Source organism: Microplitis demolitor, chromosome 7 (assembly GCF_026212275.2).
Source record: "Microplitis demolitor isolate Queensland-Clemson2020A chromosome 7, iyMicDemo2.1a, whole genome shotgun sequence".
NCBI classification, from domain to species: Eukaryota; Metazoa; Arthropoda; class Insecta; order Hymenoptera; family Braconidae; genus Microplitis; species Microplitis demolitor.
The window spans coordinates 1,070,419-1,097,973 of record NC_068551.1 but is presented as its reverse complement, the minus strand read 5'-3'; the positions used below and the strand labels follow the sequence as shown (position 1 = coordinate 1,097,973).

Sequence of the window (27,555 nt, the reverse complement as noted above, 5' to 3'; positions counted from 1 at the left end):
AAAGTAAATGGGGTGTGGATGGTAGCTGGTGCAAAGCACAAACGAATAAAAATAAAACAGAGTAATTGTAATAAACAAGTATTTTAGTTATTTACTTATATTTTTTTTGACTTTTTTTTAGGTGGCGTGAAGAGCGTGACGCGCGAAAGCGGAGCCGGAGCAGGCGGCGGCGTTGGTATCGGGGGTGGAGTTGCAGTAGCGTACAAACCCGTGGTACCACGAGAAATAGCACAAGATTTTTCACGACCAACTAGACTCGATGTATTACTTGACATGCCATCAGCCACCAAGGACACACAAGTCCACCATGGGTGGAACGCTGAGGACAGAAGTCTCAATATATTTGTCAAAGTACGCATACTTTTTTATATTTATGTTTTTATTGAGAGGGGGAGGGATGATGATTGATTGATTGATGGTCTGGTTTCAGGAGGACGACAAACTGACGTTCCATCGACACCCCGTTGCACAGAGCACAGACTGCATACGAGGGAAGGTGGGGTACACTAAGGGCATGCACGTCTGGGAGGTGCACTGGAGCACGAGACAACGAGGCACTCACGCGGTGGTGGGCGTCGCGACGGCCGAAGCGCCGTTACACAGTGTCGGTTATCAGAGCCTAGTCGGCAACAACGCGCTCAGTTGGGGCTGGGATCTCACTAGAAATAGACTTTATCATGATTCGAAAAACTCACAGGGTGATGTTTATCCCTCGTTATTGAAACCTGATGAAACTTTTGTTGTACCAGATAAATTTTTGGGTATGTTTTGATTTTTTTCATAAAAAATTTCAAATAAAAAGTTTAGTCAAAATTTTGTGATAAAAATTTTTGATAAAATTCTGTGACAAAACATTTTAGTAAAAATCTTAAGTACAACTTTGTAATAAAAATTTGTATAAAAATTTCTTTGATAAATTTCATTATATTTCAAATTAATTAAAAATGATTAACTTAATAATTAATAAATTATAAAAATTTAAATATAAATATTAATAATAAAAATAAAATATTTACAGTTGTCTTAGACATGGATGAAGGAACCCTAGCCTTCGTAGTGGATGGTCAGTATCTAGGAGTAGCATTTCGTAATTTAAAGGGCCGCAAACTCTACCCAATAGTATCAGCAGTATGGGGCCATTGTGAAATAACAATGAAATATATCGGCGGTCTTGATCGTAAGTCTAAAAAAATTCTAGTACTATCACTCCGAAAACTTGCCAATGAACAGTATGCTAATTAATGTATAAAATTGCAGCCGAACCACTGCCACTAATGGACCTGTGCCGGCGAGTGATCCGCCAGCGAGTCGGCAAACACCGGCTGGAAAAAATCCAGGAACTAAACCTTCCTCAAGCTATGAAAACTTATCTCCTCTACCGCGACAGGAGGTAACCAATTGAAGCTGAGGGTAAAATAGCCACACTAACCAGCCAAACGAGCCCATCGTCATCGTCAGCGAAACCGCCAGCAGCAGCAGCGACAGCGACCGCTGAAAATCTAAATCTAAACCTAAATCTAAATACTAACAGTAAAGATATGAATATAAATAAAAATAATTTTATTATTTCGACTGCTACTAAACCGCATCGTCGCAACAAAAACCAGGACCTTGGTCTCATGCCCACAAGTAACCGCGTGTCTCATATATTTATTGAAAAAATAAATAATTGTTCTATTAAAATTTATAAATTACCAGAAGTGTGCGAATAATTTGAAATTTATTTTTTTTTTTTGTAGACCGAATATTAAAAATTCGATTTAAGCCCATATTCAATAATGCAAGTTATTTGCAAAAATTTGAATATTTTTGAATTATTCGTAAAAATTAAAATATTTTGTAAATTTTCAAATACTTCAATTTATTGATAAATTATCGAAAAAAAATTTTGTAATTTATCACATGTCAGAATAAAATTTAATGTTCGAAATTAGAACTAAGTAATTGGAGTGTGATCGAATAATTTGAAAATTAAATTGAGAAATAATTCAAAATTTCAAATTTGGAATCGAATAATTAATATTTGATTTGAATATTATTCTCACATCTACAAAAAATTAATTACGTCATTAATCTCAATAAATAATTTGAAAAATACAAGAACCATAATTATTAATGATAAAAAATCCGCAGAGTCGGTAAATTAATAAATAAATTAATTAATTATAGAAAATTATTAGATAATTATTTGTTATTTTTTTATGTTATCGATATTTAATTACAATTACCAGATTTTTAAAATTAATCGTTAGTACAATGGTCAAAAATAATATGAATAATTATTATTTCCAAGTATTTAATTTGAAAAATAATTATCTACGTGATAAAAATAAGTGTGATTTTGTTTTATTATTTTTTCTCTTAATTATAAATAAATAATCATTATAATTAAGTAAATTAATTAACGAAAAAAAGTATGAAAAACCTGACCATGAAAATTATTGAGAGACACGACGGAACCGATTGTAAAAAAATAATCCACGATTGGCCAGTAAAAAAATCTAGACTTAGTCGAGCCGTGGATTATTTTTACAAGCCTTCGCTAGCTAGCGCTAAATAACCAATTAAGTAACAATATATTAACAAAACATCAGGTGCAAGTCTAGTCCAGCGTTAAAAGGCATAATTTATTATTTTAATTGTGGGCACATTTTTTGCGTCGACGAAAATTTAAAATTTAAAAATCAAGTGCAACGAGCGGTTTCTCGATATATATATATACATATACATATAAATATATATTTTTATATCCCTGATTAAAAACTCCAATTGAATCTGATTCAAACTCCATCGGATATTTATCAGATGGGTCGATAAATATTTTTTTTTCCAATTTCTGATAAACTTTCAATCAGAATGAACCGAAGTTTTTAATCAGGAGTATAAATATATATACATATATATATATTATGTATAATTATAAATATAGATAATGGACTAAATAATTGCGAGTGTGTATAGTGATTTATTAAGATTATTAATGATTAATTAATTATTATTATTATTAATTAATTAATTAATTATTGGTTATTAATTATTGATAAATTGACGGAAGAACTTTATAACTTCCATAGACTCAAAAAAATATTTTCTAAGCATGTTAGTTTTAAACATTGATTAATTAATTTTATATATGTATATATATACATATGTATATGTATATGTATATATATATTAATGGTGTGTATGAAATAAGAGGCAGGTTTATTAAATGAGTTCGATGATTAAGATGAGGATTAAAAACAATTAGTAAGATTAAGGTTCTTGTATTTGAGCTAGAGTGTGCGGTTTATGGTTAAAATGAAAAAAAAAAATAAATGAATAAAATTTGCTTTTTCTATAAAGAAAAAAATTAAGAAAGTAATTTAAGCTTATGAATAATTTTTCATAAGCTTTTTAATGCGTATATTGTAATTACAAGTTATAATTAATGAATAAATAAAATAAAATAATTAATTAATTAAAATTAGTCATTTAAATAAATTGATTTTTATATAAACGATTGTTTAAATAAAAACAAGAGCTTTGTTTCGTAGGTTTCGATCAAGGCGAAATTCATTTCTTTGTTTCAGCCATAATTACTTTTCTTTTCTAACCTCAATTTCTACAAACAAACAAAGTTCTAACCTACAAATGCAGATTTCGCGCCCAGTATAGACTTTTTTAAAATCTTAATTTATAAAAATAAAGTTGATTACTTTTTAATGAGTAATTAAAAAAATAAAACAATCCTGCGCAATACAGGTTGTCTTCCAAATTGAACTTTGTTTCGAACTTTTTCAATCGTTAATTAATAAAACCAATTAAACAAACAATTAAAATATATAAAGAATAAACAAACAATTGATTTTTTAAAAAAATGATCTCACAAAAGAGTAGCCCGTCCCTGTAAATACAATTGCACACCCTCGTGTATTTGTCTAATTACTTCTCAGTTTGCCATTCTAAATAAAACAAACAAACAAAGAAAATAATTTGTATCTACAAACTATAAGTAAAAGAAATCTAAATAAAATAAAACAATTAAAGAAAACAATCACGAATTGTAACCTCAAATTCGTGGGTGTGCATTACACTGATTGTATAGAAACAAAGTAAATAAAATAATAAAAAGTTTAAGTAAGGGTCATTTAATTAAAATGAGATGTATTAAGAGAAATAATATATAATCATTTATATATAAATGAATAAAAAAATATATATAAATATTATTGTTTATTTTTTCTCGGTTATCCTCATCTGGGTGTTCAGTGAAACAAAGCAAAACAAAGTGAAACAAAGTAACACCGCCAAGCCTAAACATCACACAGAGCACATTTACTAGCGTATTAAATAAATAAATAAATAAACAACAAATAAATGAATGAATAACATAAAGTTTATTAATAAATAAATGAAAATAGACACGATTATTAACATGAACGAGTACATGTACAAATAAATAATTTATAAATAAATAAATAAAGTGATGATTTAACTGGAAGCACGAGCTAAGTAATTACTAATTATTAATGCAATAAATAATAATTTCTATTATTATTTATTGATTATTAATTAAAAATTTGATTATTATTTGGAAAAAAATAAAAAAAATATAATATGCAAACTTGGATGGAAAATATAAAGCACTACTGTCTTGTAATTATAATAATACTATTTTATAATCGGGCGAGTGGTAGATTTATGTGAAAGGACGATTTAAAACTAGAGTTAACGTGTTGTAAATATTATTAATAATTGTCTTTAATTGATTTATTAGTTATTAAATATAAGTTGTAATTGATATTGTATTAGTTGATAATTGATGAATATTAGTTGTTTATTGATTGATTATTAAGTGAATTTTCTTTTGTATGTGACAATTATTTTAAATAATTATTATTATCAATGTCGATTTTATTTAAGACTTGGTAAGAGATAGAGATACAAGGAAGAATAAGATAGTTTTTTTTTTTAAGGCTGATGTGAGGTTTTTTTAAGAGTAGCAGGACAACACGTTAATTGTAAGAGATGCGATTAAAATGATTATAAAGTTGTAAAAAATGATAATAAATAATAAATGAAAAAAACATTTCGTGGTTTTGATTCTTAGTTTCGGTAGGTTATTTTTAATTTACTGCACACCTTGAGGGTGTGCGATCGAAATTTCTTTTTCGGCTAATTCTCTGATGTTAAATCAGTCTTTTGATTTATAATAATTTCGAGCTTGTCATCGTCTAAAAAAATCTATAGCAAATCTACTCTATCAAAAGAATCAATGTGGGATTGCATGGAAACCCATAGAAATCCATGTAGGAAAGTATGTATATATTTGGACCCCTATCTGCCCAATAACTACTGGTTGTAGCTCTAATATGTCACAGGAAGATTGAAAAAGTTAAAGTAACACGTAAGAAAAAACTAAAACAAAGTAAACTATAAATAAAACGACTAAAATTATAAAATGAAACAATATTAATTACAAGTGATTGATGTGGGAATTTTTGGAATTTCTAGCCTTATTTTTATTGTATAATATAAATTACAATATATTTACAAGAAAAAAAATTTTACAATTTAAGTGAAGAATGATGACAATGGTGATACTTACCCTGTTTGAAAATATTTATTGAAAAGAATTAAAAACGATGAAAGTCGAATTTTTTTCAGTATTATTAAAATTTTAATTATTTGTTTGTATATATAGATGTACAATTTGCATGGAGTGACCGCTTCTCAATATTTTTCAATCAGTATTTTTAACCAGGATAAATCTACATGACACCTTATTTATACTAATGCAATTCTATACTACAAGCAGCAGCCAATAACTTCAAATCATATTCATGGAGAAAAGTCATTATTTCCTCCCAACAATCCATTGGTAATTGTCTCAAAATTTCATTCGAGCCATGCGCACGAATTTTTTCCATCATTAGACTTTTATTTTTCCCTCGAACAAATCTTCCATTTATTATGTGAAAATATAACGGAAATCTGGACCAATAGTTATTTGAATAAAAGACATTTACAATTTTTTCGTTTCTCACATACAAATCTAAGTATCTATGCTTTGTCAAAATATCATACAAAAAAACATTGTCCGTAACTTTTTCTTTTTTCAAATTTTCTATTTCTAATTTACATCTCCTTTCAAAATCACTTTCATCATCCGGATCCTTGTTATTTTTATCTAAATACTGACAAGCCAATTCATAATTTTTTTCATTCACATAAAAACCAGTGAGTTTCAATTTGAAAATATGTTCATTCAAAATCCGTTCTATTCTCTCGTCATTTTTAATGTCAAAATTATAATTCATAGAGCAACTAACATAACAGCAATGATAAAAGTCATCAATTGGATTGCGGCCATTATTGGACCTAATGTTAATGTCAGCGCCCAAATTCAGTAGAGTCTTTATGGCCATTGCTTTTCCACTTTGAACTGCAATATGAAGTGCAGTCCTTCCATACTTATCTTTGAAGTCAACAAAAGCCCCATGTCTAACCAAAACAGAAATTGATTGTCGGCAGTCACATTTTGCAGCCAAATGTAGCCACGGTGTCCCCCTTTTATCGGTTGTATTGAAGTCCAAATAATTTCTGTCAGATGCATGCTCTCTTATTAAGCCTCCCCACCTTGGAAAATCTATTTTTTTCTTTTTTAGTATAAAATATCGATTTAAATTATTTATTTATTAAATTAACCAAGTACTTACATATTTGATTCCTGCTCATGATATCACTTGAATATTTTCCAAAATGGAAGTAAGTTTTGGAAAATATAAACTACTTTGCAATAACCACGCTTCCACTTCGTTCACTGAATGGTAGAAAATGTTTGGGCCTCTCTTTTCATGTGCGCATGCGAACACTTGAGTAGAGAGGGAGTAAGGGTAGTAGGGAAAAATCCTAACCCCTCTGAAGCAATGTCACTGATGACCTTAATTACTTTTGTAAATACGGAGTCGTAGGTAATAGAGATTCTTCAGGTATAAGCATAAAATTCTGGAATAGAGAACCCCTATGTAGATAGTATAGCTCACGATAAAGTTACATTACCATAAGATAGCAAACCATGGGTTTCTTGAATAGGGAGTGTCTGCAGACCCGACACGAGGTGTCCGCTGCTGTGAAATTGAACCAAAGGAAAATTTATAAACACGGCGTTCATTTTTTCCCTGAGGTTTAACTCCGAACATGAGCCAAAGGTTGCCAGTATTTTCAGGCAGTTTAATTTGGAAAGTTATAGAAAATATAAAGAAATTACTATTTTCACATTGAATAAGAAAAATTTATCTATTTTTCAAATAAAAAAGGGCTCTGACACCTCCGGGACATTTTCGGGACAAAATAATTTTAATTACTACCGACATCTATCATTTTCTTTATCAGCCGTACGCCTGATACAACCTCCACTGAATAAAATTGATGAGATGTCAACGAACTCTCTACCTGACAAAAAGAGGAAACTAATTTGCCCTAAAAAATTCCCTCCCAATCAATCAACGAAAAAAAAAAAATGAAGACAAAATTTATTTCACTTTATTTTCATCTCATTTGTTACATCATTTATTTCTACGTCAGCTCACAGTACAATTATCATTAATGCGGCTTATCAACCGGAAGTACGCAATCACGGTAAATAATATTGCAGTCATCCCCACGGAGTCCAGCGGCCGCAGCATCTTGAACAAGACGATCCCATCCGGAAATATGTTTCAATGTTTTTTTAACACTACGTCTGTATTGTTGATTATTTATAAATGTAAAACATGATTATATTTATAATAAATAAATATATTGTATAGCTGAACAATAAAATTGATGAATACTAACGTTAAATATTTAGCAACTTTAATCCCTCGGTGCCCAAAGTCGGTCATCAGTTCCCGGTTTTCCAAGCAAATTGTCCTTTGGATGCATCTCACTTTCGAGTCAGTATTCAAAATTTCTTCTTGCTCTGGAGTCTGTTAATTGATTTTACTTTACTTTAATTTATTACTTCATTCAAAACTTCGAATGCTAATTGATTGTTTCTGAATTTACCATGGAATCGATTTCGAAAGACAAATCTCTCTTTTTTCGGGACGATAGCGCATCTACGAGATCATCTTTGCGTTTCGCAGCGACCATCGATCCTTGAATTATAGCAAATAGTGTAAGGAGACCAATAAACAGTGCGACGGTCATAAATTTAGACGACATTCCTAATTGGTTGTTTGGATTCTGTCCTATTAAGGGATAACCAATTTCAGGATAACCGTAAGGTGTCCAAGGTTCACTGCGATACGCTAATGTCGGTGATATTGGTTCTGTAATTATTATGGTTATTAATAGTTTTTTTATTTTGTCTTTTAAAAACAGAATAAAATTTTAATAAATTTCAAAAGTTTAGAGACTTTGAAGTCTAACGAAAGTTCTTTGTCTGGATAAAAGCGCAGATGAGAAAATAAGAATCAAGAGCGAGGAAATGGATTTCGTCAAGGTTAAAGATAATGAAAGTACTAGAGAATTTAATTTGGAATGTGTTAAAGTACTTATATAAAATTCATTACTTTGTAATATAATTTGGTTTACTATCGATTGAACATTTTATGTTTTTTATTGAGAGCTAATTTTATCAAATATGTTTTTGACGTTCGCTTCTATACGCGAGTAATTTAAATCAGTAGTAAGTAAATTTAAAAATCCTGAATTTTTTTTTAATTTTGTGCTTAAAATTCATTTTTTTAATTAAATAGTCATTTGAAAAAAGTATTTTTATCATTTATAATGTCTTTTAATCACGTAAAATCGAGTTTTAATGACCTGAGCAAGTTGTTTGCCGCACGAGCCTTCGGCTAATGCTGTCAACGTATGAACTATCCTGGTTTTTTACTAATTATTACTCGAAATGAATTGGTCTGAACATTATTAAGTATTCATAGTGATTTAAGATTGATTTTAAAACCCGAAGCCCATAATTTGCCGCGCGAGCCTTTGGCTCATGCTACCAACACATGAATTATCCCATTTTTTCACTAATTATTACTCTAAATGAATTATTCTAAACGTTATCAAGTATTTTTAGTGATCAAGGATTGTTTTTGAAGCCCGGAGCGAGTGATTGGCCGCATAAGCCGTTGGCTAATGCTGCCAACATACGTAATATTCAACTTTTTACTGGACACAATCAGTAATTTATTAATGAATTGCACTAATAATGTATAAAAAATGTCTGCGGACAGTAAAAAAAAAATTATCCCAGTTTTCGACTTGAAAATAATTAAAAAATGAATAATTACCAGGCAAATAATAAGCCGGAGGCATTGACTGATGTACTTCTGTAGAATAAGGTGACGTTTGCATTACTTCAGTGTCACTAGGTGGCCACCACTCATTTTTTCTCACTACCGTCGTATTTAAAACCGTATTTAGCATCGGAATATTGCTCCCAGGACTAGTGGGGCTCAAAATCGGATTTGAAATCGTCGTTTGATTGTCGGGAAACATCACCGTAGGCGGCAAAGCATCCGCAAAATGAACGAATATAGGTTCGATAAATATAAATGCGAGAATTCGGTACTTCATCTTCGGTTTTTGTGCAAAGACTAAAATTGTTTTATTATCCCGCGTTTATTTAAAACCCGAATGCGGAATAAGTATTTTACAATTCAAATTACGGTTATTTATATTAAAGTAATTTATTGTATTTCAAACTTATCATCTGCTTCGATGAATAAATTAATTTAATATACAGTTATAATTTGATTTTCATAATGAAAAATATAAATAAAACTGTCGAGGTAAAATGGACATGAAATATTTTTTATTATGATTTTTATAAAATTAATTTAATATTTATTAATTTAAAATCAATGTCACGTCTATAATTTATTAAATATGGGCATCAATATACTAAATAAAGTTTCTTTGTTTCAACTCTATATATATAACTTCAATGAAGTTAAAGCTTTTATACTTCAGTGACGTCAATTCTGAATAAAAAAAAATCACGAAAAACAAATCGATCAAGTCAAGGTGAAAAACTTAACGGTGTCCATTTTACCTCACCTACTTTTATAAGTAAACACGATAAACATATGTTTTATATTTATTAGCTGATGAAAGTTTAAAAATTTATTCCCTAAATTTAATTATTTATTTATGGAGTAGTTTTGTTTATAAAATTTATGACTTGAATTAATTTACATTTATACTAAAGTAATAAAACACGAAGGGATATTTTTTTGATTGGGGTAGGTAGTGCCAAGTGCGTGTACGGGGGTTGCTATGACGATTTCGTACTTAACTCACGACATAGCGACTAAAAGTACGGCTATGGTTGCATTTGATGTTATAAGAAACTAAAATGTCTGGAACAACTTTTACTGCGTTCTTAAGAAATTGATATTCAATAATTTTTTTCTGCTTACGGGCAGTTAAAAAAAGCAATTTTATTAGCTAATATGTCTGCTTAGTGATGCTGAATTTTTTTAAAGCAAAAAACAAGTCACTTGCTTCGCGAGCCTTAGGCTAATGCTGCCAACATATGTTCTAGTCACGTTTTTCACTAAATATTCATCAAAAAATATCATTAAAGGACACAATGAGTATTTTAAGTGACATAAAATTGATTTCAGTGCCCAGAGTAAGTCGTTTGCTACGCCAGCCTATGGTTAATGCTGCCAACGAACATTCGAGCTCTGATTTTACTTGAATATATATTAAAAAATTGTGTTTATATACTCGATAGACATTTTTTATAACATAAAAGTGATTCTGATGCCTAGAATTAGCCATTTGCTCCATCAGCCTAAGGCTAATGCGGCTAATATAGTTCTAGTCTTGTATTTTACTAAATATTTATTAAAAAATATTGTTACGGTAACTAATAAATATTTTTCGTGACCTGGAATTGATTTTGATGATCAGATCAAGTCGTTTGCTGCACGAGCCTTAGGCTAATGCTGCCAACATGCAGATTATGCTCATTTTTACTAGATACAAGCAATAATTATTGTATCAAATGAACTATTAACATACAACAAATGTCTAGAGACTGTAAAATGTATTTTTATAAGTTATTTATTAATAAATAAAAAAAATGAGAAAATTATTATTTTTTATCGAAGAGTAAGTAAAAGTGTCAGTGTGAATAAATAGAGAAACAAATGCATTGTTACTGAGTCATTGGATTGTATAAATCTGCAACAGCAAGATAACGACGTAACTGAATGTGGTAGATCGCAAATCGGGGTCACATCGATACGGGATGGGAAAAAAAATTGTAGAGCAAATGAACGGCATAGAAAAAAATTGTTGAGCGAGATACAAGTTGTGAGAACGCCAACGCGATATCAGAGGAAAATTATTTATAGATCTCTTTTATTTATAAATTTATATCTTTCTTTTTATGGATGCTTCATCAGTCTTTCCAATCTTGCAAACTGTAATCGACTTTATTAATAAAAAATGTATTTACCCCCCGCTTTATTGAAACTCATTATATTTCTACCCAGTAATTTTTTCTTTAATACAAAACTCAATATAAAAGTAATTTTAATCATATAGAAATCAAATTTTATACTCGAAGCAAGTTGTTTGCCGCGCAAGCCTTCGGCTTATGCTACCAACGTATGGATTATCCCATTTTTTAACTAATTATCAGTCAAAATGAACTATTTTAATCATTATTAGGTAGTTTTAGTGGCCTGTGATTGATTTTGAAGCCCAAATCGAATTGTTTGCCGCTTAAGCCTTCGGCTAATGCTGCCAACAAACGTAACATAGAAATTTTTACTAAATAAATGAATAAATTTTTTTTAATTTGATAAGAAAAAAGTTGAATAAATAAATAATTTTTTTTGCTCTCTAGTTATCGATTAAAAAAAAATTTAATTAAAATTGATAAATTATAATCTTTGTACTGAATAAAACATGTTATATATTTTATAATAAAAAGTTAACTGAGTAGAGTTAAAACCGCACGGATTTAGTTACTAGCTTCGGCTAAAAAAGTTTTCAATTAGCTCGCAAGTTGGTTTTGAATTACGTGACCTGGCAGCACGTGTACGACCACCAACACATTATACATATAGTGAACTCGACACACAGATGAGATACACTGAGCAAATGCGCTAATTATTACGTGGCCTGTTGTTAGCTTTTGTCCAACGTCACTTTCTGTTGCTAGAAATACCGGGCGCCCAACAACAGACGGACTCGATCTCCGTCCACGCGATTTAGGGAGTGCCGGTTTATCTGCGCCTCTATCTCGTCAGGACAATCAACAATCAGTTTATCGCGTCTTTATGTCTGGTCGATTAATGGTTCTTACTACTGGTTAACATGCAAACTTTTTTTTTTATTTTTTTATCAATGAAACCGAGCAATCGTGCGCGCTATTAAATATTTCGCATTGTACTTTTAAGTTCCTGTAAATTTATTTTAAATCTGAGTCTAAACTTGGATTCTGTTTATTCTTATCGCAAATTAATCGGAATAAGATCTTGATTATATAAATGCACTGAGTGAGAGCTGATTGATTGATTGCATTCATTTCTGGGTTATCTTTAAATGGAAATTGATTTTTTGTCAAAAATAAAATTTATGAAAAATGAATTTTTAGTTTATGAAATATCTCTGAGTAAAGAGGAATTACTTCGTGAATAAGAATACTTTTGTACAAATTATAATGATAATAATTATAATTAATGGAGATAGAACTGTAGTAAAATTGTTTTTTATTTCAATCAGATATATCTCGCAAAATATATGAGCAAAGTAGACATTATATATAGTCGTTGGAAAGGAAATTTAATTATCTACAACTTTGGACTGATTAAAAAATTTCCTAAGATCGATTGTTCAAAAGTTACAGCCGCTAAAGCAATTGAATTACATTTTCAGGATTAATTTGAAAATTAAGGGCTTAAAGGGCTGTAACTCGAAAAGTATTGATTTTTCAGTACTTTTTACAGAAACCAAAATTGTAGAAAATTTAATTTCCCACAAAAAAGTATTCATATATTTTTGTCATATCTTCGATAGTTTAGCCATAAATTAAATTCAAAGTGTCCCCTTCTTAAGAATTGACTTTTACTATAAATTCAAAATTTTTAATTTGATACTCGGCTTTAAAACAGCTGTAGCTTTCAAACTATCAACTCCACGATAATTTTTATTATAATCAATCTTGTAGAAAATTTAATTTCCCACAATTCTTGTCTCATTAAAAAAAGTCCTAAAACCAACAGTTAAAAAGTTACAGCCTGAACAACGAAAAAAAATTAAAGCCAGTAAATGAATACTGAAAGTAATAAGTTGATGACAGTAAAAGTTGTATAATAAAATAATGAGTTGATAAAAAAATTTAAGTGGATTATCGTAATGCCAAATGGGAGCTTACAAGCGCTATAACAACCAGTACCGCAAACTCTCGAGCGAAGCCATCGTATAATACCCATTATCTATATAAACCCACTTCCTTATCCTGGACATCGACATGTACACTAGTACATCCACTTCCTCCCGTTTCATCCTCTTTCCGCGTCCCACACACATCAGATACTCTGCTGCAGACCCTCAGCTTCTGTATAATACTCAGTCCTCACAGTCCAGGTATCATGACCTCGAGTGACCGCAAACGAACTCTATAACATCTAAAATTTCTTTTTATATATTTATATATGTAAATATATATTTATTTACAGATACCCAATGCGTCATTCCTTCACTCGAATTACATCGTCTAATCCTTCAACCCTAAAGCAAAGTTCGAATAAAAAAAAAGAAAAAAACAGAAAAAAAAATTTTTCCATGTCCGTAAAAAAAATTCATGACAAATTTGTGTCGAAAAATATGATCAGTAAATTAATGATGATATAAAAAATAGTTAATTTAAATATTATCGTCTAAAAAAGCCCGTCTCACCCTCGAGTCCGACGTCGACATTGGTGGCGTTTTATCGAACGAGTGCGCGCGCATAAATCGCGAGGGGCGTTTAGTGGTGTGTTATCGTGTACATGCGTCCCACGACGTAGACGTCGACTTCGACGGCGGTGCCGATGATACGGGGTGATGCTCTTAGTGGACGTACATCTCGTACCCAAGGGCTGACACCTCACATCGCTCTGGCACCACCATCATCAGCGTGAGCCAGATTATTTTATCAACTGATTTTTTATCACACGTCAGCTCGCAGCCGACGAATTTTATTCGCTAAATTTTCTTACTTTTTAAACCTTATTGAGTTTGCATTGCAATTTTTAGTGAACCAATTAGTGCTATCGAAATTTAAAAAAAAAAAAAAAAAAAAAAAAAAAAAAAACTGTGGAGTGAAAAAATTAATTTTTTGGACTAGATTATTTTTTCACTCAATTTTTTAATTATTATTTTATTGTTACAAACTTTGTTATTATTATTGTTGGCTCATTACTTTTTTAGGACTTGAAAATAAAAAAAAAAAATATTTCGTAGTCGCGAACGCGCGCCGAGTTTAGTGTATTGATCGAGCGCCATATTAGTCGCGGAGTTTTCTCCTTCGAGGGTGCGTGGCGACGAACTTGGTTTTATTGGTGTAGTCGCTTATTGGCCAGTGGCTGTTAAGACGACGGACGGAAAAAACACAAAAACAGTAGTCTAGATAATTTTAAAAAGTAATAACTATAGAATAAGTTTTGTCTTTACGGTAATAGACAGTAGTAATTATAATTAGAGTGATAAAATAGTGAAAAAAAAAGTAAGTGAAGGCATCAGGCTGGGAGGTCGTTTGAGTGAAGTTGTGGGTCCCGTCGTGGAGGAGGCCATTGAGCCAGGGGATGCGACCCCGCTGACGGGACCCGTTAGGGAGGTCTCAATACCTCGAGCACCTCCGCCACCCCCGCGAATCACGACCCCGAGTCCTCCGCGACCTCCACCTCCGCCGCCACCGCCTCAGCAAACTCAAGCCAAAGTCCAGATCCAGAGCCAGCCCCAGCACCAGCAGCTGCACCAACTTCAGGTCCATCTGCATCCGAACCCCACGGAGACCCACCAGACGGTGATCAGCCAGACGACAACAGGACTGACGCTGACTAAAAGCCACAGTTCTGTCCAGATAAATCACCAGCCCCAGCTTCTACACCAGAACAGCGAGCCGACGAGCAACATCGTCACCATGGGCACTGTCCTGTCCTTCAGCCCCAAGGAGAGACGGAACTCGTCCGTCTATCCGCCAATTGGGAGCCAACATCCCAATGATTTCACTCTCAACAATTTTAATTACGAGCAGCTCAATAACGCGAAAAATAGGGAAAATAAAAATGTTGCTGCGGTCGCACCAGCGCCTGCTAATACGAACAACAATCCGCAGACGAATAACAACTCGCTGCAAAATAATAACATTAATTTGAATAATGACAGCGCGAGAATAATTTCGGAAAAAAATGCGCTGGAGAAAAATCTCAAGAAACACTCGCTGTTTATCAACGCGCTCTCCTGGAAGCGGTTTAGCACCACCAATAACAACAAAAAGAAGCTCGATAACAACAAAAATAAAAATATTACTTTCAGGCAGCCGCTTGATAACATTCCTATTGTTGACAAGAACAAAAATATCCAGACGCCGCAGGTTGGTTCAGTCACGATATCGGTAACTAATTGAGATAACTTGGCGTTGTGGGTGCTCTTTCCAAAGGAAATTTCATTTCCTGTAACTTTTGTCTCTTATCAATTTTATCAAAAATCAATAATTTCAAAGTTACTATTTTGGCTTCATTATTTTTTATTGTTGCAATTTTTTCAGAATTTTAAATCGCTTTATCTCACGAACTATTGATGCTACGACATTTTTTGTCTGAACTAAAATTGTGGGAAATTTAATTTCCTACAACTTTAGTCTCTTTAAAAATTTCTCTAAAATCAATAGTTTAAAAGATACAGCCTCTCAAACTTTAGAAACCAAAATCTCTATAACTAGAATTAAAAAAAAAAAGTATCTGTCTTTCAATGGCCATAACTTAAAAACTATTGATTTCAGGAAATTTTTTACTCATTCTATTTTTGTAGAAAATTAAATTTCCTTTTCAGTGACCATCCATGATGTCTATTTATCTTAAATAATTACCAAGATATTAATTTAAAATGAAAATAATAAAAAATTCCAGCTGTTTTGCATCGATAAATAAATATTGAGTTATCGAGTAATGAATTACTTGATAAATAATATAAATTTGTGGATATAAGTCTCTATACATCTCACTAAAGCCAGTCGTACACAATTAAATAGAGTTATATGCAAATCGATGGTATAGTCGAGTTTGTTTGGACGAATCCGCGCACGCCTCCTCCAGCTTCTCGGGATCGTGTTATTCTCTACCGGCTGGATGCAATCAGAAATTGCCGTGGAAATTTATTGATTCAGTCACAAGTCACAACAAATATTTTTACACTATCATAATAAACTTGCAACTTTAATATAATTTATGACGTTAACTATCTATATACATTTCCGTCTTTTATGTCGAATACACGTGACAAAGTCTAAGCACTTGTGACTTGTGACAGTCTTTCTATACTTCTGTCTATATATACTCATACATTAATAGAAATCACTTACTTCAAGGACATTAAATGTACTCACGACAATGGAATTTAAAATAAAATGCCCTACATTTTATTTATTTTCTCAGTAAATAAATAATTTATTGTTTTCTTTCCCAGACAAAAGCCCCGGCGTCAAACAACAATCACACGACGCACAATTTAAAATGTGAAAAAATATCAGAAAGGCCACAGCCGGCAGGGCCAAGGAAAACAGTAATCCAAGCATCGACATCCGAATTACTGAGGTGCCTTGGAGTTTACTTGCATGGAAAGTGCACAAGACTCAGAGATTTTCAAGCTGGGGATGCAGTCATGTGGCTGAGAACCGTAGACAGGAGTTTGCTACTTCAGGGATGGCAGGTCAGTTATTTATTTAGTATACGAGGGTCACACAAATTTTTAATCATTATTTAAATAGAAAGCCTTCAATTTGGCCGCGGAAATTTTGAAAGTCAAGGAACAAATTTTGAAAAAATGACAAAAATAAATTTTTTTTTCGTCACTTCTATTAATTTTGCTGATGTATTTTGTCCAAAAAAACTAAATTATAATTATTAGCCGGCAATTAAATTTTTTTTTACTTGGCGCGAATTTTGAATTTTGGGCGCGAAAATTATTTTAAACAAAATTTTGAATTATTGTAAGTAAATTTTTTATTTCTGATAAATTCAATTGTAATTTTAATTAGCTGTCATTATTAAGTAACTTGTATCTATTTTTAAAAATTCAAAAAGTCGCGACCGGAATACATTTTTGGCGGTAAATTTAAAAATTAAAAAATTGATAATTTGAATATTTTTGCGAAGTTTATGAATTTTATAGTTAATTAGAGGGAATAATTATCACTCTTGTATGTATATATGTATATATTTATATGTACATATACTGTAACGTGATATTACGACAGAGTAATGAACGAATACATTGGAATAGAATAACACCCTTGAGAATCTATGACTTCGGATAAAATATCAACCAGGCTTCCGTACAGTATTATTTTATTTAATTTATGTTTTTATACGTATATTTAAAAGGAAATTAAATAAATTAATTATATAACCCATAAATTTAATTAAAATCCAGTTTGCTAACAAAAAAGTTTTATCGAAAAAAAAAAAAAAAAAAAATCAATAGAGCCGAGGATGAAAAATTAATGAAATTATTTAAAAATATTCTCCAATGAAAATATAATTTTTTTATTAGCATTTAAATGTCAGCTTAAAAAAAGTGTTTAATAACTCAATAAAAATTCAAATTCGACTTGCTTTGAGATAGAGAAAAATTAATTACTAGTAAATGAAAATTTTATATTTTCCGTCTGTACTCATTTATTTTCTAAAGCCCGGGATTTAAACTTACGAGAAATGAATCTGAACCCCTGGGATGACGCTGAGGTTCTAAAAATAATATATATATTTTCCGATAAACTGAATATCTGGGTCTTTATTATTTTATTAACAGTCGGAGTCGCGACGAGAGTATAAATAATAAATATGCGGGTAAAAAAATAATTAAACGTTTTTTTTTTTTATTATGAGCGAAATGTTTTTTTAATGAGAGTGGAAATAAAGATTGAGAGACTTGAGGAATTTTTCATGCGTAAGCTCAAAAGAACCCCCGCGCGTCTGCGAGCGTTACATAGCGTCAGGAAGATGAGGGTTTTCGTTAGATTGGGGTTGGGTAGGGGTCGGGGATAGAGCTAGAGCTAGAGCTTGGGCTGGATCGAGGGTGTCTCTGAAGCAATGCAGTGATGGGGTCACGTGGCGAGGGTGGATCACCACCGAACAGAAGGGAATTGTATACAAACATGTACGAGGGCGAGGGTGTGCAGCGTTGCTAAAAATTTACGTCCCCTTAGTACTTTCTATTTCCCATCCTCGGATATTTAGTTTCTAACCCTGGATTTCGGTTCCATTTCCCGGTTTTACAAATTTCGCTCTCACAGTCTCGTCACCAAGACCTTATAAGGTTTTATTATTCAATTTCGAACATTGATTTATAATTTCTGACTCAATTTCGTTCAGTAAAATTTTTTTCATGGCTTAAAACAAGACCCGGACCTTTTTTCCGAAATTTTTTTCCACTAAAAGTCGAGTTTTTGTCACAATTTTTTACTATTTCAACGTATTCCAAAAATATTTAAACTTTTTCACGGAAAAAAATATTTTTGGTGTGAATCTCAACTTTTGTTGATAAATTTAATAATTTACTGAAATTCTAAACCACATTCATAAATTTCAAAATTTCTCAAGACAAATTTATATATTTTTCATAAATTGTAAATCTTATTTTCAATATTTCCCACAGTTTAAAGTTAAAAACCTTTTTCCATAAATTTAAACCATTCGTAAATAAAACCATAACTTTTTTCATTTCTCCCTAATCTTTTTCATAAATTCAAACAATATCTCCTCGAAAAATTCCCACTTATCCTAAATTTCCATTTTTATCAAATTCAAGCATTTTCTTAAAATTTTTTTGCCAGCGGCAATCTTTGCCTTCGAGCCCTGCGATATTTCTGTCCATAAACCCTGACCTCTGACTGAAAAATTTACATTTTTCCATCTCAATATTCCACATTCTCCCCACATGCACATATACTTATCCACATTCTCCCCACATGCACATTTACCATCAAACTTATCCCTTTGCGCCGAAACTGTCTGCTCGTCCCACCTCGCCCAGATTATAAATTCTAATCGAAATTAAACGCCCCGATGACTCATCGCGACTTTCGTCAACTCAGACCAGCAGAATAAAAAAAAACCTGCAATTTCGGCGCGTCTAATTGCTCACAAGGGGGTAAAACGTTCATGTTTATACTACCCGCGGTTCCGCTGGCAAATATATGTTAACTATATACATTGGCCTCGTGCCCAATGCATAAATATACATCGAGTAAAAGGTCAGGTGTATCAGAACCAACATGTTCTCCATGATTGCGCGTCCTTACAAAAAAATCTCATTTCCAAGTTATCATCAACCCAAAAATATTTTTCCAGCCCTCAATTCTATCATTTTTCAACGTGACCCTGCCAATGACCTTGTGCTTAAACTAAAAAACGTGCAGAATACTCTAGTTTCAAAAGTAAATCATTTAATCTCATTAGCCACAACTGGATTGACATTTTCTCCTGTTTTTTTTTTTTTTTTATTGTCTCAAATACGTATACATTAAAACACACGTGTTTGTATTGATTTACTAGCCTAGAAACATCTATTTACACTTACTTGAGACTATAAATAAAAAAAATTGATGTAAAAAAAATATTTTCCCGGTTTTCAGAGGGCAAAGTTAACAACTATTGCGAAATACTTAAAAACCGCAGTAAAGAGGGCAGTCACCCCAATATTGATCGTGGCTATAGTCTTTGTTTTATACATTTTCCATATATATATGTAAATATGAATTATTATTGTAACTTCATGACTAGTGTAAGCGGAGTCGCTTACTTTGGACTTTTCTCGATTTTTCTATGTCGGTATTTACTGAGAGTTTAAGCCGATAAATTTACCCTCTTATTAATATTAATAGTTTTTTTTTTTTTTTAATGTTGTAGTTGATGTTATTATTAACATAAAAAAATAAAATCGATAGAATGACACGAGCAGTGAGACCTCGCGGGAAAAAAACGTCATGTCGACGACCGTATAGCGTGAAGAGTATAAAAAAAACCGCATCATCATCATTAGCGTGAGGACGATGGTTGGAATGGCGAGGTGGCCAGCGAGTCGTGCTTTTTTACACGTCGCTATTGCACACTTACTTATTAACGCTCAAATGCGTGGGCGATAATCATGAAAGAACAGAAAAACCTCGGGCTTTCTTGTAAACTGACACAGATTTAACGCCAGCTTATTAGTGTCACGAGTAGAAACTCTACTATTGAAGATATTTTAAAAGAAAATAATAATAATAAGACATTGTCTTTATTACAGGCATTAGCTAGATTGCCGCCATTGTAATAATTTAAGTAAACTTTTGTTGAATTTTCTAAAGAAGGTCACTCGAATTTAATTTTATGTGAAAAGGTTTGAATTCCGGGATTTCGAATTAACTCTCATTGAAACTGAATATTTTCTTGTCGAGTGAATTTCCAGTCTGCAAATATTTCAATTTCAAATAAATTCTTTAAATTTTTTTGAAAAAATTCTTTCGAAATTTAAATTTACATTGAAAACTTAAAATGGAATAAATTATTCTTGAAATCCTTCACAAGCTTAAATTTCAATGAATTTTCATAAAAATCTCTTGAATATTTAAATTTTAAATAAATTCACTTTGAAATCCACTAGAAATTAAAATTAAAATTTAATTTTCATAAAAAATTTAAAGCTCTCAATTTAAACTGAAAATTTATCAAAAGCCTGAGTGTTTTAATTTCGAAAATATTTTTATTAAAACCCTTGTAAAATTTAAATTTCATCTAAGACTTTCCCAATAACCTGAAATCGAAATTCTCAGACAATAATTTTTAATAGCTGTAATTTAATTCGATTATCAGACGACACGTTACCTTATTGGTAAACAATAATGCTCTTCAATGACGAGTAAGGTATGCATCTCATAAATGCAGAGGCCACAGTAAAGGCGAGAATAATGGCAATGGTTTCGAGGTTAGGTTTCGCGCAGAGGCGATATCGAGGGCATCGATCTTGGGTGCACGGGTCGCGCAACGCTGCCATCATTTTATGTACCTCCATTACCTCAACACACACGCACACACGCTCACATATATGTATGTATAGAAGAACAATGATGTTGACAATGTGTGCAAGTGGCGTGTGTTTACCTTGCAGCCAATGCTCTCGCAGCGGCTCTGTCCCCAGGAATATTCAGCATGCAAAGCAACAACGACACGAGCAGCTTCACGGTCTACTCGTCGTCATGCACGGTCTAAATCGAGCGGTACACTCCAATTCACTAATGACGATATACCAGCACTTGGCTATCTTTTATAAGGATCAAGCCAGGCCATTTTTATTAAGCAGACATGCCTGGTTGGCTCTTATCTGCTCTCGGCCATTGCAAACAGAGTAAATTAAGCTAAAGAGCTAGCGAGAGTGACAAATGTGTTAATAATTAGCATCTGTGATAGTGCTAACTATGATGATGATGATGATGATAATGATGATGATGGTAATGGCGGGTGTGCCTAAAATTAGAAGCTTGCTGCCACTGACGTCAGACGTAGCAGAGCTTTTAATTATTTAGCATAGAAAGTTTAAGGGGCGCGTTTGCTAATGAATAGATATTATAATGAGTCTTCTGATGGCGTGTTATTGCGGTAATTTTCATTAATTAGTAGAATGTAAGTGGGGCAGACGGGCTCGGATGGGAGATTTATTTTAATAGGGCATCGATTCGGCTCAGCATTTCGTACGGGTCGATACGGAATCTGGGGGTTTGGAATTACTCATTAGTGAGCAGGTGGATAGGTGTTTAGAATTGAGGAATAAAAGTGTTGTTTACTTTGTTTCAGGATGTTGCGTTCATCAATCCAGCGAATGTGGTCTTTGTCTACATGCTGGTACGCGAACTGGTGGACGGGGATGAGGCTTCGGAACGTGAGTTACAAGCCACGGTATTGACGTGTCTGTATTTGAGCTACAGCTACATGGGAAATGAAATAAGCTACCCGTTGAAACCGTTTTTGGTGGAAGACAGCAAAGACAAATTCTGGGACAGATGTCTGCTGATTGTTAACCGACTGAGCTCCAAAATGCTGCGCATCAACAGCGAGCCCGGATTCTTCACGGAGATTTTCACCGAGCTCAAGGTATATGACACCCCCTGGAGGCGTCCGTCACTGAACATGGGTCTATAAAATCAAACCGGCTTGTACGTAACGACGCCTCGTTTTGTACAATTTAGAAAAGCGTAGATAGCTATAAGAACTTTGGTACTAATTATAATCGGATAATTACTACCAGGGCGCGACTGCTGATGAGATTGAACAGGACATTTGGTAAATAGATGTGTTTGTTTGTTTATTTGGCAGGCTTGCGGAATCGGGGAACGCGGGAGTCTTACTGGGAGTGGTCTCGAGCGAAGTCTCGTCGTCTCCGGAGTCGCAGTTCCAACCAAGGCAGCTTGACAAAGCTACAGAGAATTCTTGGACCGCATCACCAGAAACGAATGGGATCTCGAGCCCATCTGACATCCCGCAGCACGAGGAAAAGTCGCGTACGCGGCCTGACGTGTCGGTGACACCGTCATCGTCGCCACCACCGGTCCCGTCCACATCAGGCGCATCAGCCCTACGTCATCAGCATTCATTATTAGAGCCGCCTTCTCAGCCGTTATTAAGACGACGCAGAAGCAGCGCTGGTATATCGGGCCGTTGTCCGGATTGTGGTAAAAAACGTGAGGATGCTATTTCGTACACTATTGAAGACTTGGACGCGGTTGGCTCGGCACCACTCGAAAGCAGTTTCACGGGATTGGTGTGCACTTGTGACCAGAAAACGTTGCCGCTTCCACCGGATGTGTCGCCGCACTTCAAGAAACCTCATCCGGATTTGAGAAAGTACCGCAGTGTTGAGACGTCATCCTCTAGGTGGGGAAGCAACTATTTGTCACCGGACGATGCTCTTTGGGATCTTAAACGTCAGCCTGAAGATAACACGGAGTACCGATGGGAATTGAGCACGTCGCGCACTGATGTTGACCTCAATCGTCGCACCAAGTGCAGTTGCCATGACCTCACACCCGAGGAAAAAAGGCATCCAGACCGCAGTGACTTGAGGAAACATCACAGTGCAGAAACTGACAAGTGGTCACTTCGTCCAGATCGCTTGAGTCCGCCTCACGATTTGAGGAAGCACTCGAGCGATGCTTCGGGAATGGCACGTGATGGCACTCAGCCAACGGCACGAACTCTTCAGGTGCCAGAGGTTCTGCCAAATCCCAAGCCTCGGTGCACTTGCCCAAAGCCCAAGACTCTATCCCCGTCGCCGGTCAACGAAAAACGTGCTCAGCGGTTCCAGGACCAAGAAAATAGAACCTTGTTTTCCAAATCCTTGACGCCGACGGCTGACGAATCAGAAGCTGCAGTCGAGAGACCAGAATTGAAGAAGCATGCGAGCGAGGATACCCGTCAACCAGTTAAGAAAGAGCGAGGTAGACTTGTTCAGCAGAAAGCTGTTGTAGGTTCTATTAAAAAGTGGGAGCCAAAGGACCCGGTTGTCAGTCCAGAAGATTCGCGGAGAGCTCAACGTTCAAGGTGGGCTGGAATGACGCATTTTTCACTGCAACCGGAAAAGAAAGAAATAAAGTATGGTGACCCTAAGAGTAAGAGCCTGAAGGAAAAGCAGAGATACAGTGTACGAAGAAGCTTATCACCAGAACCCGATCCAAGAACGATTGTACGTGTCAATAGTCGAATTGTAAAGCGTTTGATTTCACCTGAAATAACTATCACCGATGCCAAGTGGGCGCCTTATGAGGGATACTCGCCGTTGCCGTCAGTAGGAATCAAGAAACGCGAACCCAAACGTATCAGCGAGATCAAATGGACGCCTTACGACGGATCAGCTTCAGAGCTGAGCATCCTAGAGGTTCCTGAAGAGGCTGAAGCCAATGACGAGTATCACATCACACCCACCTGTCACCCGCCGCCGAAAGCTCCAGATCTAAAAGATGAAGAAACCGACGAGGAACGCGAGCGCTGGAGATTCCTCAATCAAATATCTCCATTCCCGATTTATCAGGGCGCCTGGAAAGACGAATCGCCCGAGCAGTCACCGCAGAGAATCATGACTCCAGAAGACTTCGAACCACCGATCTGGAAGCCCATGGAACCGCCAAGTCCCGTCAGAGCTCGCACTCCGTCGCCCGTTTACCAGGAACCCGTGAAACCCACCAAGGAATCAAAGCGCAAAAAACTGCGTGGCCGTGCAGAAAGCACTCAGTCACGTAAAGAAAGTATGTTGGTACCACCCACAGTGATTGTACGTGCAGCAAGTGAGGATCCCAAGCGCCAAAGACCCATTTTGACTCGTTCCAATGCCTTTTTGGAGCTGCCTCGCAGCAGGGGAATCGACCCGACCAAGCGCTCGCTCAGCGAAGAAGTCCCCAGGTCACGTTCCCGCGAAGCTCATCGTGGGCCAAGCCGTGCAAAAAGCGAGGAAGCTTCTCGCTACCCCTGGGGAGACGAGTCCGAAATACGTCAGTACGTGACGACTGTTTAAAATGGATTGAAAAATAAGTAAATGGCTTTTTCTACGAGTTTATTTATTACTGCCTGCAGTGAGTACGTGCTTGAGATATATGCTCAGACTTTTTACCGTGGACAATGCGAATTATTTCCTCGTTATCTTTGTTACAACACCAAAGGCCGGTCTATTTGTTGAAACAACTTGACATTGACTACAAGCCGCGGCCTACGCGTTTATCCAGCTCTTACGGACTTAAATTCTCGTGACATCATTTTTAAAAATAATATTATTAATGACAACAAAATGGAAGTGGACTAGTTAATGGACGCCAGCCAAGATGGCGCTGCTAGTAATAGTAATTGACTGCCGGTACGATAGGAATCGCATTTAAATATCGTAATATATTATTCTCATCGCAGGAAATTAATGCTCAGGGGCAACATGGCGGGCTTGTACGAGTAACAATCGGGCCGTAGACAAAAAATAATAAAATAATAAATAAATAATATTACAATTACTACATTACGTTTTTTGTATGAGCTTGTTTGCTGAGACTGCCGACGAGAGGACTTTGTCCATCGGTTAATTAACTACCGGTGTTTTAATAAAAGTGATAGCGGTATAATGATAAATAATAATTAATAACTGATATTCATTAATAACTTAATGGTAAATAATCGTAGCATATAAGTAGCCATTGAAGTTCAGTAACACATTATACTTAATATTATAGTACTTGATATATAATATACTTAAGTATAGATAATAATCTAACGCTCAGACAAATATAAGGTTTAAAAATCCGTGATTAGTGGGATATTAATTAATTAATTAAATAAATAATAATAATAATAATAATAATAATTAATAAGAAAAATAGTTGAAGCGGGAAATGTCTCGTCGGGTCAGCCGTTTGAATATTCGTTCGCATTTGTAGCGAAGTTAATGATAAATAAAAAAAAACTGTGTTATTATTAAAATTTTTTCATGCAAGGGCGTAATATTTTGCCGCGCTTGCCGGTACTTTATTATAATTCCGGACTCTCTCGGTACTTATATTTTTATTTTAATAATAATATATATATAGTACTGGAGGGCGGCCATTTTGTTGTCAGTTGATTATCAAATGGTCTTGCGCCGGGTCGTGCAATATTTAAAATACAATCGTAACGATTCTGTAGCATTAAGGGTTAGGTAAAATTTTTTTTTGTTTATTAATTAATTAATTTAATAATTCAAAATGTAAAAGCTAAAATAGAAAAATATAAAATACTCAGAGATGTTAAAAAACTGCTCGCGCTTCATCCGATTTTTTTCATAAACGGCATTTTGTAAAAGCGCGGGCTTAGGGTACTTTTAATTCAAATTTAAAATGAAGTCTTGTCTAAAAATCATACTCATATATTAGGAGACACTTTAATATTTAAAACTTTCATTACTTTTTTTGTTAAAAATTTCTTTGGTCGCAAAAATTTTTTTTAAAAAAATGTAAACAATTTTTTTTTTCGTAGAAAATAATTTAAAAATTCATATTTTACGGCCAAAAATTTCCGATGCAATTTTTACTTCAATCACTGAGAAAAAAAATTACATAAAAAATTTTAAAGTTTAGCATTCGTTGAATTAATTACCAGCATTGATTAATGCTCGGAAAAAAAAAAATTAATAATAATAATGATAATCATAAGCTTAGTTACTGAAAGTGTCATAAATAGGCAGCAATTGTGCGCATGCTATTTAATTGATTGGTATATTTACGTCTGTATATAAAATGTATCGATATATTTATTATTTACTATAGTAATTAATGCTAGTCCGATTATTGTAATCAATTAATCAGTCCCAAAATTTATTTAGACTAGAAAAAAAAACTAATTTAATTACATTAAATAAATTAGCGTCTATAATTTAACCAGCTAATTGTAAGCATTGTAAACAAATGTGATTCATTACCCTGTTATCTCAATGAGGATATTAATTAACTGATGAGATTTTTGTTTTATCAATAACTTGTTTATTTAAATTATTCGTCCATCCGATTTGTTTTGTTTGTGATAATTATTTATTTATTATTTTATTGTAAAACTATTACTAGTTATTGGATAAGACTCATATCGAGTAATTGTCATATCTTTTGTTAGTTGTGTGTGTCTATGTATATAAATATATGTATATGTATATGTATATTTATATTTATATACATATCGAGCCCGAACTCCTGAGCCCCGAATGATTTGTGATCGAAAACTTAACAATTCAGCGTATTAATGGAATAATATTTATCCCTGTAATAGAGCGATTATTTGTGCAACAATAAATATAAAGTGAAAAATAATAATATTAAATAAACAAAAAAAATAAAATAATAATAATAATTAAACCCGTAATATGAGGTCAATGTTGATTTGTTTAAATAAAATAAATGTAAGTCTAAAAAAATTTGTAATTATTTTTCTATCCCTAATTTTTACTTCCCGCTATGAAAATTTGAAATTTAAAAGAAGAAAGTTATTGGCTGCGAGAGGATTTTTCAAAATCGAGTTCGGAAACGGCGGGAAATTTTGGGATCCGCTCACAGGGTCAATTTTTCAGACTTTTTTACTTAGAGTTTAAAAATTTCTTGATAGGTGAAGTAGTGATTATTGAAGAGTGGGAAAATTAAGGGTGGGAGCAGTGCTGCTAGAACGTGCGATGGGGGTGATAAGTTGATAATAAGGAATGGGAATTTATTAATTAAACTTTAAAGAATTAATAATTAAATTTTAAAAAATTTTTTCAGGAAACTTTAGGTTTCGTTCGTTTATAAATAAAAATTTCTGTTCGAAATTTGAGTTTTTCCTGCAA

General features: G+C 33.5%; 4 protein-coding genes across 7 annotated transcripts in view; 3 read left to right on the top strand and 1 right to left on the bottom strand.

Moving 5' to 3' along the window:
- Nucleotides 1-3,456, top strand: part of LOC103575491 (protein gustavus) — a 77,929-nt gene extending 74,473 nt beyond the window's left edge. For all 4 annotated transcript variants that reach the window (XM_053740478.1, XM_008555299.3, XM_008555297.3 and 1 more), the window contains 4 exons: nt 122-351; nt 431-761; nt 1,019-1,177; nt 1,258-3,456. In XM_053740478.1, coding sequence (XP_053596453.1) covers nt 122-351; nt 431-761; nt 1,019-1,177; nt 1,258-1,394 — 857 coding nt within the window. In that variant the 3' untranslated portion in view covers nt 1,395-3,456. The remainder of the gene's footprint in view (nt 1-121; nt 352-430; nt 762-1,018; nt 1,178-1,257) is intronic.
- Nucleotides 3,457-7,580: 4,124 nt separating this feature from the next.
- Nucleotides 7,581-9,555, bottom strand: LOC103575503 (uncharacterized). Its single transcript, XM_008555316.1, has 4 exons — nt 9,270-9,555; nt 8,032-8,297; nt 7,822-7,952; nt 7,581-7,726 (listed from the first exon to the last, which is right to left on the bottom strand). Exons 1-4 carry the CDS (start codon nt 9,553-9,555, stop codon nt 7,588-7,590), a joined length of 822 nt encoding a protein of 273 aa, XP_008553538.1. The 3' UTR covers nt 7,581-7,587.
- Nucleotides 9,556-14,450: 4,895 nt separating this feature from the next.
- LOC103575489 (cyclin-dependent kinase 5 activator 1) lies at nt 14,451-22,640 on the top strand. The gene is made up of 4 exons (XM_008555295.1): nt 14,451-15,577; nt 16,669-16,911; nt 22,035-22,393; nt 22,554-22,640. Exons 1-3 carry the CDS (start codon nt 15,125-15,127, stop codon nt 22,377-22,379), a joined length of 1,041 nt encoding a protein of 346 aa, XP_008553517.1. The 5' UTR covers nt 14,451-15,124; the 3' UTR covers nt 22,380-22,393; nt 22,554-22,640.
- Nucleotides 22,546-27,090, top strand: LOC103575502 (serine/arginine repetitive matrix protein 1-like; the record flags this gene model as incomplete). The annotated part of the gene is made up of 1 exon (XM_053740429.1): nt 22,546-27,090. A coding segment is annotated over one exon (2,199 nt), but the record flags the coding sequence as incomplete, so codon positions are not given.
- Nucleotides 27,091-27,555: the final 465 nt, after the last annotated feature.